The sequence below is a fragment of the Tauraco erythrolophus genome, chromosome 14 (genome assembly GCF_009769465.1).
Source record: "Tauraco erythrolophus isolate bTauEry1 chromosome 14, bTauEry1.pri, whole genome shotgun sequence".
NCBI classification, from domain to species: domain Eukaryota; kingdom Metazoa; phylum Chordata; class Aves; order Musophagiformes; family Musophagidae; genus Tauraco; species Tauraco erythrolophus.
The window spans coordinates 5012806-5033163 of record NC_141478.1 but is presented as its reverse complement, the minus strand read 5'-3'; the positions used below and the strand labels follow the sequence as shown (position 1 = coordinate 5033163).

The 20358-nt window shown below is 44.7% G+C and overlaps 1 protein-coding gene across 3 annotated transcripts; it reads left to right on the top strand.

Annotated features, from left to right (window-relative positions):
- Positions 1-8389: 8389 nt before the first annotated feature.
- On the top strand, positions 8390-16680 carry ARRDC4 (arrestin domain containing 4). 3 transcript variants are annotated; one of them, XR_015222531.1, is made up of 9 exons: positions 8390-8726; positions 9860-9926; positions 10212-10359; positions 11523-11625; positions 12337-12593; positions 13155-13317; positions 13860-14014; positions 14127-14834; positions 15447-16680. XR_015222531.1 is itself a non-coding variant. In XM_086620011.1 (8 exons), exons 1-8 carry the CDS (start codon positions 8390-8392, stop codon positions 14181-14183), a joined length of 1287 nt encoding a protein of 428 aa, XP_086476137.1. In that variant the 3' UTR covers positions 14184-16680. The 3 variants fall into 3 exon arrangements, 1 of the variants encoding a protein (XP_086476137.1); XR_015222532.1 differs by having other exon boundaries at positions 14127-14733; positions 15447-15460; XM_086620011.1 differs by having other exon boundaries at positions 14127-16680.
- The last annotated feature ends 3678 nt before the right edge of the window (positions 16681-20358 follow it).

The following is a 20358-nucleotide window of genomic DNA, read 5'->3' as shown; positions in this document are numbered from 1 at the left end:
CCTGCAGTTAGTTGCTCCATCAACATCTGAGCTAAATCTTTGCTCTTTATAGGTTAACTTGCTGGTGCAGTTGTTTTAGAGTTGGCATCTTCTGTAATCCATTTCTACGTTTTTCAGATGCCGTGGACAGCAATGGTGTCTTCATCAGTTACGCACCGAGCCCAAGACCTAACATTGGGCCTAGGAGGACTTGTCTGCACGGAAGAAATTTCCAGTGAACTTAATTAAGTAAAAAAATGAAATGTGGAGGAAATTGAAGGCCTTAAAACAAATCAAATTTTGTAAGTACTCAGATTTCATTATGCCAAATAAAAATATCGTGCTCTTCCTGGAATTTGAAAAGAATCTGTTAATGATAATGCCTCTACATGAAAATCCGTTCTTTGCAGAATGGCAACAGTGCAGCAGTTACTGAGCTCGTAGTCAAATAGATGAAGTGCTCTGTGATTGCTTCCTTTGAACATGCAAAAATACAGGTAGCGCATACTAATGTTTTCCAACAATAGTGTCTATCAGGGAAAAGCTGTGATCGGCACAGATATTTAAGCAGAACAAAATGCAGGCTCTGCCTATGCCATTTTTATAATCATGGATGCACAGGAGAAGTTAATGCCTGTATAACTCAGAGCACTGGTGGCAGCAGAAGTGAGACATTTTCTCTTTTTTAAACTCTGAACTTTTTGCTACCAACTTCTGAGTGGTAGTTCAAGAACTAACAAGGGGAAAATTTGCCACATGAAAGACAAAATAAGAAGCAAATTCGCACTATAAAAGTCCTATGATTGACATGGTCTTGTCATTACCACTGAAAATCTTCTGGTGTGTTATAATGACAAGAAGATGAGTAACGTTATTCTGATACAAGAAAAGACTGTGTGCATTCATCGATCCAAAGAATTCTCATTCACCCCGTAGAGGAAGATAAGAATCACAACAGCAGGCAGTTAAAAGTCTGTCTAGCCCTGTATCCTGGCTCTGACAATGTGTAACACTTCATATTTCAGAAGAAAGTGTCAAAATAGGAACCTCATTGTGAGCACTTCTGAAAATGAACAGTATTAATTGTAAGTGTGTTCGCATCTCCCATGTTTTTCACGGCTAGCTGACCACAACAACACAACGGTTACCATAGCAAGTGAGCTCTATGTGTGTTCTTTTTTCCTTCTATACATATGTCTTCATGCATATATGTATGCATGCATATATATGCATGTCTGTAACACACAGAGAGTACACAGGCAGTAAGCGAAATGGCAGACAGTCCCAACCTTTTTTACATATAGGAATAATTTGTGTACTTTATTTTAAAAGGAAATACAGGCTCAACCAGCTATTGTCAGCCCAGCTTCTTCATTTTTGCTTTAATCACTGGTTACTGAGAAATTTCTCGAGAAATATTTAAATATTTTTAAATGTGGTTAAGCCACTAATGGGTTTTAAAAAAAAAAACACCTGGGAAAGTTTAAACACAGACTCCCAGGTTTGGGGAAATGGGCATCATGATATGAGGCATAAAAGATTCAACTTCTTCAGCTTATCAAAGGAAAGGTTGATAGATACCAAATTCTTGACAGCTATCTAGAAAAATTCAGTAACGTGAATGATTCGACCTCATGCAAAGTAGCAAAACAATAACCTACTATTTAGAAAATAATTTCTACCTTGAATTAAGACATCATTTCCTTGAAGCGAGATGAATAAAAAACAGAGGTGACTAGAAAGAATAATGGTGTTGCCATGTCCTGGCATCTTTATGGCAAGATTCAGTATCCTTCTAGGATCTGTGCTCTGATCCAGTGTTTGTGAGAGTCCTTGCTTGTACGCACATGAAGGGGGAGGAAGATGTGACTCAAAACCTCCGAGTCTCCCCAGGGCCTACAAAATTATTTGAGAGAGGCTCAGATTCACTTTCATAATGGACGCACTCATAGAAGGTGCAGCTCTACCCTAAGACAATAATTATAATCAGATTTCATGCCTTGCAGCATCAGCTGGTTACCGGTAAATGTAAGAGGATTTTCACCCCTAGGTTTGCTACTCAGCTTCCACGGCTGGGGCTGTTCTACCTTCCTCCGAAGCACTGGAGGCAGGAGCTCGACATCCTTCCTTGGACACCAAGAATACCCTTGGCTGACCTGATGACATGCCTTGCTTACAGGTCCAAGGTTGTTCTCATCACAAGATTTTAGGGAAGTGTTGTTCAGGAGGTGGGTTGTTTTGGGGTATGTTTGCTTTTCTGCCTTCTTCTGCCATCCAGCATTGATTTCTTGATGGGACCACATGGGGAGACCCCACCTCCACACACCTCATCAGTGAGTATCTGAAGTATTCATACAACTTCTCTGACATCTTCCTTTCTCTTACAACATCCAGCAATCAGACATCACGCATGAGCACCTCATGACACACACCTCTTTTTAAGGACAGAACCATACTGTGTCTATACCACCACCTGTGCTGGATCAGCAGTGAAAGCCAAGTAACACTGTTCTAAGTTAAAGCTTGACTGCGATCTCAGGCTGCTTCCTGTCCTGCTGACCACTTGTGGTCTCTCAGGCTGCTGACTCCACTTTCCATCCATTGTAGCTCTTACTCTACATTCCCTTTTGGCATAAAGGATTCCATTATCTCCATTTCCTGCTGAAGTAATACCTTTCCTAAGCCTGGGCAACAACAGCAGCCAACAGAAATGGTGCTGTGAAAAAAAAAAAAATGTAGAGCACCTCTACATCTGTTAATTGCTGTGTTGCTGGACCATGCTAAGAGCCATACACAGCCATGAGGGTGATGGCTTCAACCAGACGCTGTCCAGCAAACAGCGTGCTTGGAACTATCCTTACAAAGACTTTTGGATATGCCATCTGTGTTTTCTCGGAGATATGATCCTATGTTGTTGCTTGGTGTGAACTGGAAAGGCTGAAGAGTCAACACAAGGCACACGTTCCTGTTCACAGGAGTGCTCCACCAAAAGATGAGTTCAGATCCAGGCATGCACTTCCCTTTTGTGTGAGGTTTTCTGGTATGAGACTCAGGTTCATCCCAAGTTCAAACTTTTTCAGTTTAAATTTTAGAAAAGGCACTTTACAAAGCCCTCAAAACCCTCAAATTACAGCCCGCAGTAGGAACCAGCTAAAGCAGCACGTAACCAAGAACCCCAACGCGTTTGTTAATTCCCCTTTCCCTTTCTGGCTATTCATTCCCTTGAGCTGGAACACCAAACCACGATCCACACATGAATAATGCAGCTGCTCTTTCAGAGCTGATTCAACAACAAAAATCTGTATCCTCCCTCTGTGTCAGATATTTACGGGAATATTTCTGACCACCTTGCTTTGAAGTCAGAGTCACTGAAATGCAGAGGGGTCCATGTTACAATTGTAGGAAGCTCTTCCTCCAGAGGAGCACTTCCAGAAGGCCACTCTAATTGTGCAGGCGCCACTAACCCTGATAAATCTTTCTGTCCTCAGGGGACACCAGGATGAAGGGATGTTCTAACCACATCCATTTTTCCCTACTCAACGCTCCTTGCAAAGCCTGTAGTAGCTGTAAACATCCAAAGCCACCCTCCGCAGTCCTTGCTGCTGAACTGAGTGCTGGATTTAGATCCCTTTTATGTAAGGGAAGCAGCTGGAACAGACCCTGCAATCTGATTCACTACATAAATATTTAAGCAAACAACAGGTCACTCAAGTGTTTTCTTTACCAGTGAATGAAACCACATGACCGTCCATCACATGCTGGGATGCAATCCCAGTGCTTTGGGCTAGGAACTGGTATGGGGACACTTGTCCTGTGGGCAGGCTTGCTGCTACCACTCCACGAGATCGTTCATCTGGAGGTAAGGGGGAAGGTCCTGGCATTGTGCTGCCACTGGAAGTGGAAAGGATCCCTTGCAGTTTGCACTACCACCTTTTCCTCTACCTCAGCCTCTCAACCCAGGGATGAGACACACCTCTCCTACCCCTCGGAAGGTAAGGATAGGGTAGGAGACAGCTGGATGAAAGAAGCACTTGGTGCATAAGCCTTCACAGTTTGGTTCTCAATCATCAGCCTAGTGCAACCTACCCTATCCCTCCTCTGCCTCAGATTTCTGACGTCGGCTGTCCTACCGTCGCTTGTGATTTTCCATTCCCAGACATAACCCTGTACTGAGCTCAGGCTTTTGGCCTTCAAGACGATTGCGCTTTGTCTGATGGCCTGTGTGACCAACCACCTGTTGAGATAAAATGTGCACCTTGAGATTCCTGGGCCAGCATCTCAGAATTTGTTTTTCTTGGTGTACCATGTACAGCACGATTCTTAAAAATATGCTTATTGGTGTTATACACGTTGGCAGAGGTGGCATATCGGACTAGCAGGGCACTGCATTTGCAGCAGCACGTGGAAAAATATCTCTGGCTCCTTGCAATCTCCTATCTGTGAATGTCACTTAATTGTCTAAGAAAAATTTGGCTGACCTTTCAATTACTGGTAATAGAATAAAAGTAATAAAAGGCTGTACGTGACAGCCAGCGTCACCGACCGGCATTTGTCGCCTTCTTGTGCTGATCGGAGCGCCAGGGAGAATTCACACTCTGCTCTAGGGCTGCATTTTGGGCACAGCGCTGAGAACGACACTTGCTGGTAAAAGGCCAGGAACTGGTGAAAGAAGGGAATCATTTCCCCTCCCTCCCTGTCCTGACTCCATAAACAAACCCTGAATATCTGGGGGAAAAGGCCCTATATTCTGAGGGGTTTTGTGGAACTTCAGAGTCTGTAATAGCTGCTTTCAGGGGTAAACACCACTCTCACCCAACTGCTTTCCAACATGTCAGACCCGCTGGGATAACTGAAACTGTTTGCAGCTAAAGGATGAGGTATTCGGGTAAATCCTCCCTACTGGGCAGGAGAAGGTCAGTAAGGGGTTTACACGAGACCTTTGTTCAAGCAGAGCATATCCCATGGCTCTTCACTGAACTCAGCAGCAGCTCAGCCACTGGTTTCTTAGAGTCTGTCATGTTTGGTACTGGACAAGACACTTCAACAGACGTTATAGTACGGCAATCTCAAATAAGAAATCCACAGTTCGTAAATTAGCTGTTAGCAGCTCTCAGAAACACTTCTCAAAGTCCTCCTCCAGTAGCAGACATAGCTGTTCACTCACTAAACTGTCAGGCTATTAAGACCAAAAAGGCTCAATTGGCAAAAACTCCTACTGTTGGTGCCTGACTTATGACTAAGAGCTCTGCCGCAGTTCCCTTCGAGCAGGAAGAGGACAGCAAATATTGCCCAAGTTTTTCACTTCCTTCCCAGTCACAACTTGGATCACTGAAGAATAGCGACCTTCTTGGCAGAGGTTGCTGTTGCTAAGACCTCTTCTTATCTTGTATCTTCCACAAAAATGGTTATTTACAGATCAGGTGTTCTTCCCTGTGTGGAAACTTGGAATCTACGCGATACTCCCAAAAACTCTTCTGGCAGGTTCAAGCCTTGATAGCCTATTTTCAATATGTGCAATGAAATGAGTTTAAAATAATTATTGTATGTGATCTGCCCACAGCACTCATTTCCAAATTAACCAGCAGAGTTAGGAGACTACCAGCTGCTGTAGGAAGATATTCTCTTAGTTCCTTCACCTTCGAGATAAGTCTGTGATTGTTGCTAGAGCTGTTCACAGCTTTGTGGGTGCTCTCAAATGAGACCTTTCTTTAAGTATTTTTCACTCTTACAGGCTAACACGTGCTTTAATTAACTTGTTTGGGCAGCTCTTTCTTACATAGTCCTGAATAAAGTGGCAAAATAAGGGACATGAAAATATGGAGCGTGTTAATACCTCTCTTGCTCTTTCACATGTACACCCACACACATATCCAGTCACACCCACCCCCACACTGCCTGAGTGTTCAACGCCTGTTCCTTCCTCTGGCTGATCAGAGACTAAACCAGCGGCATGGTGGTTTCCACCATTCATGCTACGGCTTCACTGGGTTGGTCAGTGAAAACACTTCATGCACAACGAAGTATTCCCAAGACGGGTGGATGAGAAAACCAATCACTCCGTGAGAATTTCAACAAGTTCTGGTCTTTGAATCTTGCTAAAAGAAAAAAAAAAGTACACTAAAGGGCAAACAAACATCTGGAACAAGTATCCTCTGACTATGACAGACTGTTCCTACTAACTGTCCCCTCTATGGGCTAATTGTTCAAGTTATCCCAGCCTCTTAACTCTCCCTAATTCTGTATAATGTTTTGTTTCACATGCAATTGACCATGTTTATTCATTTCCCTATATCTAGCTCATTTGCACTTGCAAAGAATAAACAGGAGGCAACGTTTGAATGCTCACATAATATCCATAAGAGAATTAATTACTTTTATACAGGATCTAATTAGTACAGGAAAAAAAGGGAGGTGTGGGATTTGTTTTTTTTTTTTTCCTCTATATGTATCATACTTTCAAAATCAGTTGCAAGGAATTGCATACACAAATTGTACCTAAGCAAATTCAGCAAATATTCAGCACATATATCCAAGCATGTTCTGTTGGCTGGCTACAAAACTAACCTCACACTTGCTAATGTGAAAAACTGGATATAAGGAAAAGATTTATGCAAAACTAGGCATTCAAGCTGTATTAGTTTAATTGAACTAAAAAAACAACAAAGATGGCATGATTTTATACACCACAATTGCCAACTGTAATACAACATTTGCAGTTTCTATAAAAGCTATTTCAAAAACCACAAAGGGATATGAAAATCCAAAAACTCTTTAAACACTCAACCGTCACAACATAATTTTCTTTAGAATCCATGGCCAGGGGTCCAAACAAAGCCTATGAATTCACCTCACCTGTAACCACGTTATTTTTTCCCCAGACTAACTGAGTTACTGATTAACTCAGAGGTGTGCAGTGACTTGCAGCCAACGAAAGGTGTTCAAAAGGCCCACCTCGCTCTTGGGAAGGACAAGTGCTTCACCTCAGAAGTAACTCTAAATACGAGCCTGTGTTTCACAGGACAGGATATCATGAAGGGATCCTGAGGAAGCCTGACGTTATCTTGTCAATTATTTAAAGGTCAAGGCTCTGAGCCTGGGAGACATTTTTTGCTAATTTCAGTAATTAACTGAGTCAGCTGGGAAACACCAGGCCAGTGTTTTCCAGTGCTCCAGAGCGATGGAAGAATGCAGGAAGATGCAACTGTCAGAAGCTTCAAGCAGGCAGGTGACTCGGACCGGGAAATGACTCCTTGGTTACCAGTGGGAATGCTGACGGATCACTCACTGTACACACCTTCAGGAAGGTGCGCGACTGCCGACTCGGGCAATCACAGAATGCACTTCCTAGAACAAAATTCATTTTGATATCGGTCCAGTATACGCAAAGTATTTTGTTCTGCAACATGTGTTGGATAGGCTACTGGTTGGATTTGCGATATGGAGCTATGGCAGCCTCACCTGTTGGGCAGCGCATCTGGCCATACCCATCTACCAACAGACACATTTTCCCCTCTTCCTATAGATCCTGCGGGTTCTCCCAAGCTTGTGCTTCTAAAAATTGGAAATAAGAGCAAACCTTGTGTTTATGCTAGTGGCTAAATCTTCCCAGTATTACCCGTAGAACATTTGCACGGGGGGGTTTATGCCCCACTGCTCAGGTGCATTTCAGCTGTCCCACACACAGGGGGTTTGTAGAAACGAGCTCTTTGGTCACGGCACCTCTGGGTGCCCCACTGATTTCTGCCCTCCCGAGCGCTCTCAGCCCGCCCGGCTGTCGGCAGGAAGAGGCCGCGACCGAGCGCGATGCGGTGCCCGGCCCGGCCCTTCCCCCTCAGCCGCCGTGACAGGACCCGGCGCCCACCAGGAGCCCGAGGCCCTCCCACAGCGCGGGGTCCGCGGGCTGCGCGGCACCGACCGCAGCAGGCACGGGCGCCGGGACGCCCCAGGGGGCCCGGACCGACCCTCCTCAGCCGGCGGCGGCGGGACGCGAACCCGCGGCCCGTCCCGCCGCTCCGCCTCAGGCCGCGCCTCCCCGCCCGCCCCTCGCCCGGTCCCTGCCTGTTTATCCACGGGCTGTGCACGTGGTAGCTGTGCCGCGCCATTGGCCGTCTCCCCAGGTACCTGCAGCCGCCCTGCCAATCGGGGCGCTGTCCACGCGCGGCCGCCCGCGCCCGATTGGCTCCTCCGCGGTGATCACGCAGCGTGACGCACTCAGAGCGTGCGCCGCCGAGGAACCAATGAGGAGGGGGCCCGGGGGCAGCCCGCGACGAATAGTAGGGCGAGAGGCTGAGGGGTGGCCAATGAGAAGCGGGCGGAGGCGGGACTTTCCGCTGCGGGCGCTGGCGGAGACGGGCGGGTTTTAAAGCAATCGTCGACGGCGGCCGCAGGCGTCCCCCGCAGCCGGGGAGCGATGGCGGCGGCCGGGCCGGGCCTGGGCCCCGGGGCCGGCGGGGCGGTGAGGACGCTGGCCCTGGTGCTGCAGGACGAGGCCCGGCGCGGCGGCTACTGCAGCGGGGACACGGTGTCGGGCCAGGTGCTGCTGGAGCTGGCGGGCGCGCTGCCGCTCCGCGGGCTGCGCCTGGAGGCGGCGGGCCGGGCCCGCGTCGCTTGGAGCGAGAGCGCGGGCGCTGTCCCCGGGGCGGGAACCTGGGGGGCGGCGGTGAGGGCGCCGGGCCCGGGGCCGCGGCGGGAGGCGGAGGTGCCCTACCTGGACATCCGGCAGAGCCTCCTGCGGGACCCGCCCGAAGGTGAGGGGCAGCCGCGGGGCGGGGGGGTCGTGGCGGGGCGGGGGCGCGGGGCAGGCTCCCCGGCCGGCCGCCGTGTGAGGGCCCCGCCGCCGCAGCGGGGGTGGGACCGGCGGGGCGGGCACCTCCTTCGCGGGGAGAGGCGCCGGGGCCGCGTTCTCCCGCTCCCCGGGGCTGGCGGGGGGCCCCGCCGCAGGACGGCGCGCACGCCGGATTTGCCGGAGCGGGGGAGGGCCGAGGGCTGAAACCGCCTGGGAGGAGAAGTCGGCATCGGACCGGGATGCTGAGGAGCGGCGTGAGGCCCGGGCACCCGGGACATCCTTCCCAGGCTGGGAGCGACGCGCTGGGGCAGCCCCGGCTCCGCGTGTGCGCGGCTGCAGCAGCTGCAGCGAGCGGTTCCTCGGGAATTGGTACAAACGGCTGGAAAACGCGGAGCAGGGCTGGAAGAACGTCCGCGGGTCCGAGTTCCCTGCGCGCTGTGCCGGTTTCCCGCAGAGCTCGTCCCCGAGCAGCGCTGGGAGCCGTCGCCTCCGTTCGCGAGGGCTCCGGGAAGCGGAGGCGGCTCCGTGTTGTGTCACCCGGAGGCTGCAGCGCTGTGGCAGTGACGAAAAGATAAAGGGAAACGGCAGCTTGTTCTGTACGGGCGAAACGTGTCTCAGGTTTATCTGCAGGAAAATTACATTTAGGCCCTTAAAAATGTTACCCGGTGAGCCCTCTATGAACATGTTGAGATTACGTAAATTAATGGTATTTCATAACGCTGACCTTAAGTTACAGCATTTTAGCGCAAAACTTAGTTTAACTGTTAATTGAAACAGTAGATTAATTACTGTCCTGATGAGAAGGAAAAAGAAACTTACTTTATGCTTTCCAGAAGCCATTTTGGATTAGAAATTGGCTGGAGTCCTGAACTGAAACTCAAGGTCTCCATGTTTCCTTGATTTTTTTTTTCATTGAAATCGCATCACAGAATAAATAAAGCATGGGCTCAAATCCAGAACCCACTGGGATCAATAAAAACTTCTCCTTGTCCCTTGCATCTGGGTGTTTTTATATGTAAATAATTTATAAAAGTGTCTGCTTTGTTGTTCTATTTATGGAGTAACTAAAACATACTACTCGTTCTTATCCTACAGGTGAGGAAAGCTTAATTCTTCTAGATGGAAGACACGAATTTCCGTTCAGCTTTCAACTCCCTCAAGAGTAAGTTAAATAATCCAGCCTAAGGGGATTGTGCTGGACGCTGCTCGTTGTGGAACATGAACTTGATGTAGTTTGACTTGGGGTGTTTTAATATCAGACCGATAGGTCAGCTTTGTGTGTTTGTCTTAATCAACCACCACAGAGCCATGCCTTGTGTGCCTCAGTTTCCCTGAGGCCCTGAAAGCACAAGCTGTAAATGGATGAACGTTTACATACACAGGAAGCATTCGTGTTTGGAACTGAGTTATAAACCTACGGTAACGCTGCTCTGACGGCTCGTTTCAGACCTCTGGTGACCTCTTTTACTGGGAAGTATGGCAGTATTCAGTACTACGTGAAAGCAATTCTGGAGAGGCCTGCAGCGCCCGATCAAAGCGTACAGACAGAGCTTCAGGTCATTAGCCATATCGACATCAGCTCACCAGCTCTACTGGTAAGAGGGTCCTGTGCTCCTCCTCCCCCCTATAAAGCCAGCTGCAAAAAAAATAATTTCCAAGAAGCATTCACATCCAGCCATAACCATTTCCATGTTATTCTGGAGTGTCATTTTGTGACTTCCGAAAGCATATAAGCTCCCTAAGCTTTTCTCTATAAATAGATGATCTTAGGTTGTGTGAATAGCAAATAGAGTGGCTTTTTTTAATACCATTGATTACATCCCTGCTGGCAGAGATGCTCTTGCCAAAAAGTTACGCAGGCTTCAGATGCATAAATAAGGCTTAATAATAATAATGCACAAGCATAAAGTAGTTACTCTTACCAGAGCAACTACATTCACAGGGCTGCAGTGTCCTAAACTCTACAATAATAGTAGGTTGAGGAACAGTAATTACAGAAGAGTATTAATCATGCCCAGCCTGTCATTTATGCTCTGGCCATTATGTTACGTATCGTTCCATTTTGCATGTCGTTTTCTAACATTAAGAGCGTGCGTGCAGCTGCTTCAGAGATCTTTTCAGTTCTTTCCTTCTGACAGATTTGGCCACATTAAAGCATTGAGTTTCTAATAATCGCTAGAAATACTGTAGAGTAATAAGAAAGATCAGGCATTAAGCAATGAGAAAATAGGCAAGATGGAAGCTAATGAGCTGGATTCTTTTATCTCTACCCATATTATGAAAATAGTATGAAATTATACCTTGCACTTTCATGATAGCAACTAGATCTAAATGGTTATTCATTTAAATATGAATGAGTAATTTCTATTTTATTTAAAATGCTAGGATAATTTTAACATTTCATCATGATGTGAACATAGCTAAGAGATGTTTTGAGCAGGACTTTTTCTTCTTTATATGCTTACATTTTAATCTTTGGAGGGAACTTACAGAAGTATTTTGGCAGTGATCTGTAAGCAGAACGTAGTCTCTTTATTTGACAGTGTATGTCAGAGGAGTATGAAGGCAGCATATCCAGATACTGCAAGGATAGAGCAGGCCAAGGTCACTGCACAGGAGAGGGCTGTGGAGCACATGAAGCAGGCAGTGCCTGTCATAACGGATTCCAAGGCTGCCACCAAAACAGTGCAAAACACCACAAATTGCAAGTGATTAAAAGCATTATGCCATAAAATGAAAAATACTCTATATTTTACAGACACCTGTTCTAAGAAGTCAGGAGAAGATGGTTGGCTGTTGGTTTTTCACCTCTGGGCCAGTGTCTCTCAGTGCCAAAATTGAGAGGAAGGGATACTGTAATGGTAAGAGTAGTTGCCTTCAAAATGTGAATATTAAACATCTATTACTTTGGGTTTTTTTCATCTCTGTGAAGCCAACACTTGAAAGAAAAGTTCCATTGAGTAGGTAGTAAATTGAGATCTATATGAACTGGCTTTAACAAGAATAATCTTGCCTTGCCCCTTGGGAATATAAATTGAAAGAAAGTCCTGTTAGTATTTGTATGGAAAAGCTGTTTACATTAGAGTGTAAAGAACAACAAAATGCTTTTATTTAGGAAAAAATACTTAAAAACTTGATTACATCCTCAATTATGTCCTGCTTGTGTAGGTTTACACTTCCGTAGGAATGAGCTTCAGTGGCTTCTTTGTCACCTTGGTAACATGGGATACATTGAAGAAATACAACATTTTGGAATTCAGTTAGTACTATATGAAAGGAAGATTGGCGTGTAATTTGGAAATAAAGCTTTTATAGCTTGTTCATATTATGGTTAATGTTTCAAAATGAACCATTGTTTACACATAAAATGTAGTAGGTGGCTATAATTCTGCCTGGATACCACTCTGCAAAGCAAAAGAAAAACCCCCAAAAAACAACCCCAGCTTAAGGAAACTAACAAGTATTGTTCTCATAACATGGGAGATGATGTACGTGCTGCATAACATGCTTTGATACTCCCAGAGGAAAGTTGGTAAATACAAATCATTCATTGAACTTTTTGTGTCTTTAAGGGGAAGCCATACCAATCTATGCAGAAATTGAGAACTGCTCTTCTCGATTGATTGTTCCAAAAGCTGCCATTTTCCAAACACAAACTTACCTGGCCAGTGGGAAGACAAAAACTTTCCGTCAGATGGTTGCCAATGTCCGAGGAAACCATATTGCCTCTGGGAGTACAGACACCTGGAATGGGAAAACTCTGAAAATCCCACCTGTATCCCCCTCTATACTTGACTGCTGTATTATTAGAGTAGAATATTCGTTAGCTGTAAGTATGGATTTTTGTTAAAAATGTACATACTCTTGAATACTGCACTGAGCTAGGAACAGAATAATTCACTGAGCAGCTATTAGATTCTGAATTTGGGAACAACAATAAACAACGTAGAACGTATATTTGAGAGACTGCAAGATCATGAGGAGATTCTGAAATGGAAAGATAGGAATAATGGAGCAAATGGAAGAATGTTTCTGAGGAAGAAGCACCTTAGTTTGTGGCCTGTGGAGGTTACCAGGGGAAAGTAGTTCAAGCTGAATGGGTTCCAGTCATTCCCCTCAGAAATAGGAAGGTAGGACTGGAAGTCAAGTGCATAATTATTTTTGTCAACCTGTTGTGTATGTTTTTAATGTCATCTAGAGACAAGGTACAGAAAGAAGGAAGTTGCTGAAAAATAGTGAAGACTGCCAGGAGTATTAGCTAAACATTTCTGGGATGAGAAAAATACTAATTTTTAAACAATCTGTGGTATAGGGAGTAGAGTAGTTCCTAGGAGCAGCAATTCAATGGGATCTCATGATGTCTTTCTTTTATTTGGCGGTTGTCATATAGGTGTATATCCATATTCCTGGTGCTAAGAAACTGATGATTGAAATGCCTCTGGTGATTGGCACTATTCCATGTATTGGATTTTCAAGCAGAAACTCCAGCATTACCAGCCAGTTCAGCATGGATATGAGTTGGCTGGCATTGACCATGCCAGAACACCCTGAAGGTAATCCGTATCGAGCTCTTTATGATACAGCATGGTACTGTCTGCAGCAGGAGGACAGTAGTGCCAGTCTAAGGGCACTACTAGGGATGTAGGCCATTAAACTATGACTCATGAGAAGCGAGGCACATAAATCTAAATCAAGATCTGAAAGGATTGGGGAGGATACCCTAACTCCAGCCTTTTTAAGTCTCTCTTTACCCCATCTGACTACTCCCAGCTGAATCTTGAAATGACTAACTTCTTACAGTGGGAATTCTGCTTTGGGGATAGACACCTTAAAGTTCATCATTGCATGTCTTGATACAGCACGTTAGTCACTGGAGTAGCCCTAAAAGCTGCTGTAGTGTTCCTGCTGAATCACCTGTGCCTGCAAAAAACGTAGTTACAGTATTTATTGAGTATATTGTACTTCCTACATGAATTTGGCAATAGTACCATCTTCAACAAATACAGTCTTAATGGTCTTGGATAGTGTAATACATACGTTGTCTTGCTGGGAGTGAACAGTTTGAAATTTGATAGTAGCATCTCTTGTGTTTCAGCACCACCAAATTACGCTGATGTAGTGTCTGAGGAAGAGTTCTCCAGACATGTTCCTGCTTATCCACCACCAATTGACTGTGAGGAACAATTGTGTTGTCCTGTCTTTGCTTACATACAAGAGTTCCGGTTTCAGCCTCCACCTCTTTATTCAGAGGTAAAAAAATAAACAGCAGGTGGTGGTTTTATTGTCAGATGGCAAAAAAAAAAAACACACAGAGAAATGCAAGAATTGCAGGCAGTAATTGTTGCCTCTCTTCTCTCTGTAGATCGACCCACATCCAACTGATGTAGAAGAAATTCAGCCCGTTTCGTTCATGCTCTGAAGAGGATTTGTAATGAGCACCATTGTGATGAATGTCTTAATTTTTCTGCTGCTTAAGCTGATAGTGCAGCTAAAACGGAAACAGTTTTCTTTTTCAAAACTTAAGTCTGTGTACAAGAAAGGCAAAGGAAAATGGAGAGGGAGGTATGAGCATGTTTGGTGATGAAAGAGAATCTGCTGGATTAGTCTGCACAGAGGATATTGTGGGAGCAGCTATGCTTGGGATACTTGAGAAGTCTCTGCAAAAACGGAATGCTTTCTAAAAAGTGGATATACTACATAAAGTACGCAGAGATGTAAGGATCTGCTGAAGAGAAAAGAATATATATTTTGCTTGGAACATTTTGGAAGAATTTATGTAACGATGTTGAGAACTTCTGTAGGAGAACAGAACGTGGGGTAAGAAACATTTCCAAAAGATTCCAGTGTTCAAGGGGCTTCAGTTTTGCACTGCCTGCATCCAAGAAAGGAACACTACTAAAACATGAAGTCTTCACTCCACCTTAACTTTGTATTTCATGGGAATCTGCCCTTCTAACAACTGCCAAGTGGTACTATTTCATCATTCATAATGATTCTAAAGAATCACGGATGACAGAATAGCTATTACGCAATATTATGAAGGCAACCATTTTCTGAATGAAAGACACAAGTATGTAAAAGAAAATTGAACTTTGACAAGAGCTTATGCACTATGCTTTCTTTCAAGGGATTTCTTAAGGGAATTATTCCAGCCTCTTCTACTGTGAGTTCTTTCTCTGCATCTTAAGCCTATGGATAGCATGGTAGGGGGAAGCATGGCAAGGGAGAATCCTTTTGCCAGCAGCAGGTATACTTAGCAAAATGGACAATACTTATTTATTCAGAAGCCTTTATAAGCCTACCTCTGTTTTGGATATTTACTTACGGTCAGATTTGAGACCAAAAAAAAGTCTTGTTGAAGCTCCAGTGTACTTCAAGGTTCTAAAAGGGACCCTAAATGGTTTCTGTGGTTAGTGACTTGAGATAGGAGGCGTAGGGAGAGGTGTAAATATACCCAGAATAGACATAGCTTATAACTGAAGTGAAAGCAGACATCAGGGGAACAAAATCCTCTGGTAATGGCACAAAGCTTTTCATTACTCCTGCATTTTTGTCTAGAGATCTATTGTCAGGGGCTGCACTGGTCATCTGCTATCCATACTGGTTTTTGTTTGTGTGTTTCCTGTTTGTTTGTGCTGTTTAATTTTGTTTTGGTGCAATATTTTAATGTTTTCTTCCTCAGGTCATTTATAACAGTGAGAGTTTGTTGCTGCTAAGAGTGAAGGCACAGCATTTTACTTGGCCCTTCTGCTGCCTTCATTTAAAGTAGAATGTTTGCTTCCTGCCAAGCATTAATTGGAATAAGTAAGCCACCACCAACAGATCCCTTAAAGGAGCAGAAACACAGCGTTCTCCATACGCACGTTTACAGTTGAGTCTTTAAACTACGGGGGATTGTGAACTGCTAGAACTACTCCATGTGTCTTACAGAAGGGTTTGGGGTCAAAACCCGGTGCTTCGCCTGGTGAATGAAACATTCTGGTAACTACAAGAACAGCAATTAGAGTTTCTTTCATTTCATCAATAACTGCAGTTTTAAAAAGTTAAAATTGTTTTATGGAATCTGTCTTCATTTAAGAGGCAGGGATTTTTCTACAGGCATACACGGATATATATTTTTAGTCATCTCTTACTACAACTTCCCTACATTGTCTGATTTCTAGCACTTCACCTCACGTTACTTGTACATCCATGTAAAGACAGACCGATTGTTGTTTTCAAACTGCAGTTACTCTTTTGGTTTGCAACTTTTTGTATTGTCTTCTAGAGCAAATGCAGCTTTAACCAAAACTGGAGTGCATGTTTTGGAAAAGTCTCAAGATGTAGCTCTCATGCCTCTTTACCGAAGTGGTGGCATGCCCACACAATCCATGTGGGATTTTCATTCACAGCACCTGGAAAGAGAACAAGCATATTTTCCTTAAACAGATACCATTATAGTTACTTGACAAGTAATGTGGCTGTGTATTAACTTGCATGTTAATAATTCAAAATACTATCTTAAAGAATATTAGGTGCTTTTTTGGGACTGTAATACCTGATAGGTGATGTGTGCTGCCCGGTATAAACATGGTCAAGCAAACAAGAGCATGAAGGGTAAAGATGTGCTTTTTTTTTTCCTTCCTAAAATCTTTGAGTTGTTTTTTTATTATTTGCAGATAAACTGTGGCCTTAGATTGTTTGCTGCAAAAAAAGACAAACAACTAGAATGTGTTTCTTAGGAAGCACAGACGGCCCCTCAAAAGAGGGGTGAAAACAAGATTAAATTCTGCTCTCTGACACTTGGCTTAGTGCAGAAATTGATCCTTAAAATAATTACTGTTTGCACAATAATAAGTTCAATATGCAGGGGCTTTGTTTTGATAACTGTGAAACAGTTTAAAAGAGACAAAATAAAAAAAAAATGCTGTTTAACATACAGGAACATGATTGTATTTTGTACTAATGAATTGAGCCCCATGGGTTCTTTGTTAATAAAAGTGTCAAACCTACGTATTGCTGTTCATCTCTGTTTTGGGGTCTCCAAGACAAATGGCTGCCAGGTCAAGAAATACCTGTGTTCTGTCAAATACCCAGTTCTGTTCTGATCTGGGACCTTTGCCTTCCTCCATCACTGCTTTAGTTGCCTGAACTCTCTATAATCAGGAACTGGAACAAATGTATCGAACGTGGCCTGCTCCCACCTATAGTTATTATGTAATATACAGGACTTGATCATGGGAATCTTACCTGTTAACGATGGAAGTGGCAGTCTGTGTGCTCTAATTGGATTTCTCATCTCCTGTATTAATCTTACAGGATATTTTACTGTGTTTCCTTTAGACAAGATTATCTTTACTGTGTAGTTTATTGTTCTAAATGCATCAGAACAACCTTACAACCATACTACAGAATGACTAAAGCAGAGTAACCCCTGCCATGGGGAACAGCTGACAAACTGTATTGAATCGTGTCTGCTGCATAGCTCACCTAAGCCATAAAGGAGATGAAGAAATCTCTGCCAGGGTCCTGCCTCCCAAAGATTTGAGGAACAACAAACAACAGCTGATTTGTTCTTCCTGTTTGCAGTTTTGAGGGACGACAACAAACCTCTCCTTGGAAAATCCAAGTGAAGATGCTGTTCAGAATCACGTGTTCAAGCAGAGGGGCTTACAGAAGGGGTCAGGACTCAGAAAGGAAAATGTAAAACCTTAAATTCTGATCTTAGATTTCTGAAAGGTCTCTTACTGAATGAGCCTAAAATCCTGTCACTGTGTTCACAGCAGCAATTCCACTTTATCCACAGTTAAGTTTTATAGGGGACTATTTCTCCTGACAAACAGTCCCTGCCTATCAAAATACGTTCAGTGTTTAAACAGGTAGTAAACGATGTGTTCTGCTCCACAGGGACAGAGCAGCTACTGCAGGCTTGTGTTTGCAGCTCTGATACTTGCCATGTTTCCATTGAAACACATCAACACATCAAACTATCAGGTTCCATTACTTGGCCTAATTTGAACAGCAAAAGGGAATATCTAACTTGTTTTGTAAAATTTCTACTCTAGATATCAGTAAAGAACTGTTTGGAGAGCACAGTTTGCCCGCAAAGTTGATCTGAAGATAAGCAATTGCTCTACTACCCCCCCCCCCAAAAAAAAACCCACTGCACAAATGCCTTCTTTCTAGTGAAATTCTGCTCATTTTGAGTACTCTCTTTAGGGCAGTGAGTGAGCACAGGGACACAGACAGCAGCTTTCAGACTGCTGCATTTTCTAAAGCTGATTATATAATATGTTAACATGGAGACAGTACAGGCTACTCCACAACCTCTAAATAACTAATTAGGCCTATAACGAACCTGGTCATTCACTTTTAATACGGAAATGTTATATGTACGATAGGGTGACAGTCTTGTTCCAAATTATGTAGTGGTCATCATTTCTGAGAGGTCAATATGAAACGATACTACACAAAAGCTGTACTAGAACTTCACCACATTATTGGCATTTTAGGACAACTGACTCACAGCAAGTCAAAAAACATCCAGCACAGTTTTACGTGGAATGCAAAATGGCAGCTCAAGTATGACTTCACTGGAGTAGCTGCTTATGCCAGCAACGTGCGGTGGGCCTTAGTTACACGGGACAGACTCTATCTCATTAAGCACAACTGTCTTACTGATAAATCTCTGAGCACCCGTCAAAAGAAAAGGAAATCCTCCTTCGTTTTGGCCCACAGTCAACCATCTGGCTGCCTGTGGGGTGAGGAGAACATGAAACGCAAGGTGAAAGTCAGAGCAAGTGCTGGTGCTTGGCAGACACCTACGAACACATTGCCTCAAACAACGTGAGGAACGCAGAGCAGCCCAAAACATCTACAACAAACGCACAAGATATTTGCTGTGTCAATTGATGGCAGTTTCTTACTATTTGTGGTCTCAACAAGTGACTGTGCTCAGACTAAGGACACCCAAGTGAAGTATCATGTCAGGCGTATTTTGACTTGGCACCTGAGAGCACCTAACAAAAATCATCACCCAAACGACATCAGACCAGCCCTTCTGCTTTGCTTCTAGCTGTACAGCGTCCCAGACCTGCGTGGACACCCTTGCCCTGCACTCCCCTCTCCAGCAAAACTGCTCACTGATACACAAGACTTGTAGCACTCAGCTGGAAGTCTCCGTAGGCTCACACCGATGGGGAGAGCAGCACAAAGACATTTATAGCCTGATTAAACAGAATAAAAACAGAGTTAAAAATGGTTGGCAGTCATTGATGTGGGGCTTGTGGGATGGAAGCTGGACAAGTGGAGAAATGGGGCAGGTATGGAGAGGAGAAGTAGTTGGTGTCGGGCAGAGGACACGGACACAGCAGCAAGCACTCAGCACCAAAACCAGCCACTCACCCCCAGCTCCCTTTACTGGCAGGACCTGGGCTCAGGCGTGGTGACACACAACGTGCACAGGCAGGACGCGGATACGCAGGCTAAACCCAGCCAAATATTTCTGCCTGTGAAAAAACTCTCGTTATTTCACAGCGCCTTGGAACAGCATCAGCCTCCCCGTAAATCGGGCACAGAGGGAGGCGTCTGGCCGCTGGCTGACACACAACAACAGGGAAGGTGACTGTACCTGTACTTCAGTACCCAGTTGTGTGACATTTACACACACACACACACACAAAGGCTCTCCGAACAATGAGGAGCACGTCTTGCATATGTGTGATGGCAACTTCTTACCAATCCTCAGCGGATCAGACCGGAATCGTGACCTGACCGTCCATGGCACGCATCTGCAGGTCAGACCTTGCAGTGCCCGTGTGTTGCCAACAGCGGTACCGCACTTTTGGGGAACACAACCACACGCTTTCCGCAGCCCTTCTTCAGGGAAAATGAAAGAGTGGGTGTAAGAGTCGGTGGTGGGAACTGAAGCACGGTCATTTGGGTAGCATTTTGACTGCAAGGTCGTAAACAGGATTGTTGCACACCCCAAAAGATCCCAGGTTTATCTATAGGCCAGTCCTATTTGGTATCGTGTCTAGAATCACGTTGTGTCAGTCACAACGGATCACACCACAGCATGAGAAGAAAGTGATTCGTATTGCTGAACTAATTAGATTAATCAATGCACAGAAGAGAGTACAAGTGACAAAAAGTTAAATTTTCATTTAAATAATTTAAGCCCTGAAGTGCTTTTATCCTATGTCTTAATGTGATGTGACCAAAGCATTAGTCTTAACAGATCAGAAGGATATTAAAATAGAAAATACTCCGCTGTCCTGAGCGTAAAATGAGAGTAAAAAGGGAAAAGCATTAACTGATCCGACAGATTCTCATACTACAGTGTCCTGGAGGAGGAGAGGAGTGTCTGAGAGGGTTTAGTGTCCATACAGACCTATCAAGTGTTGCACGCTACGTGCAAGGCTGGTACCACTTGCCCCAACAGCGGCATTTCAGTGTCAGCACATCTGTCCCTCACTCTGAGATCCTGGAGCAGGTCGGCCTGATCCCGTATCCGCATGGCAGCAACAGCTGTGCTGTCATCTGTGAGGACGTGAGCCCACAGCGAGCGGCACAACCTGCTCCTCCGACCCCGCGCCGGAGTCTCGCACGTCGGG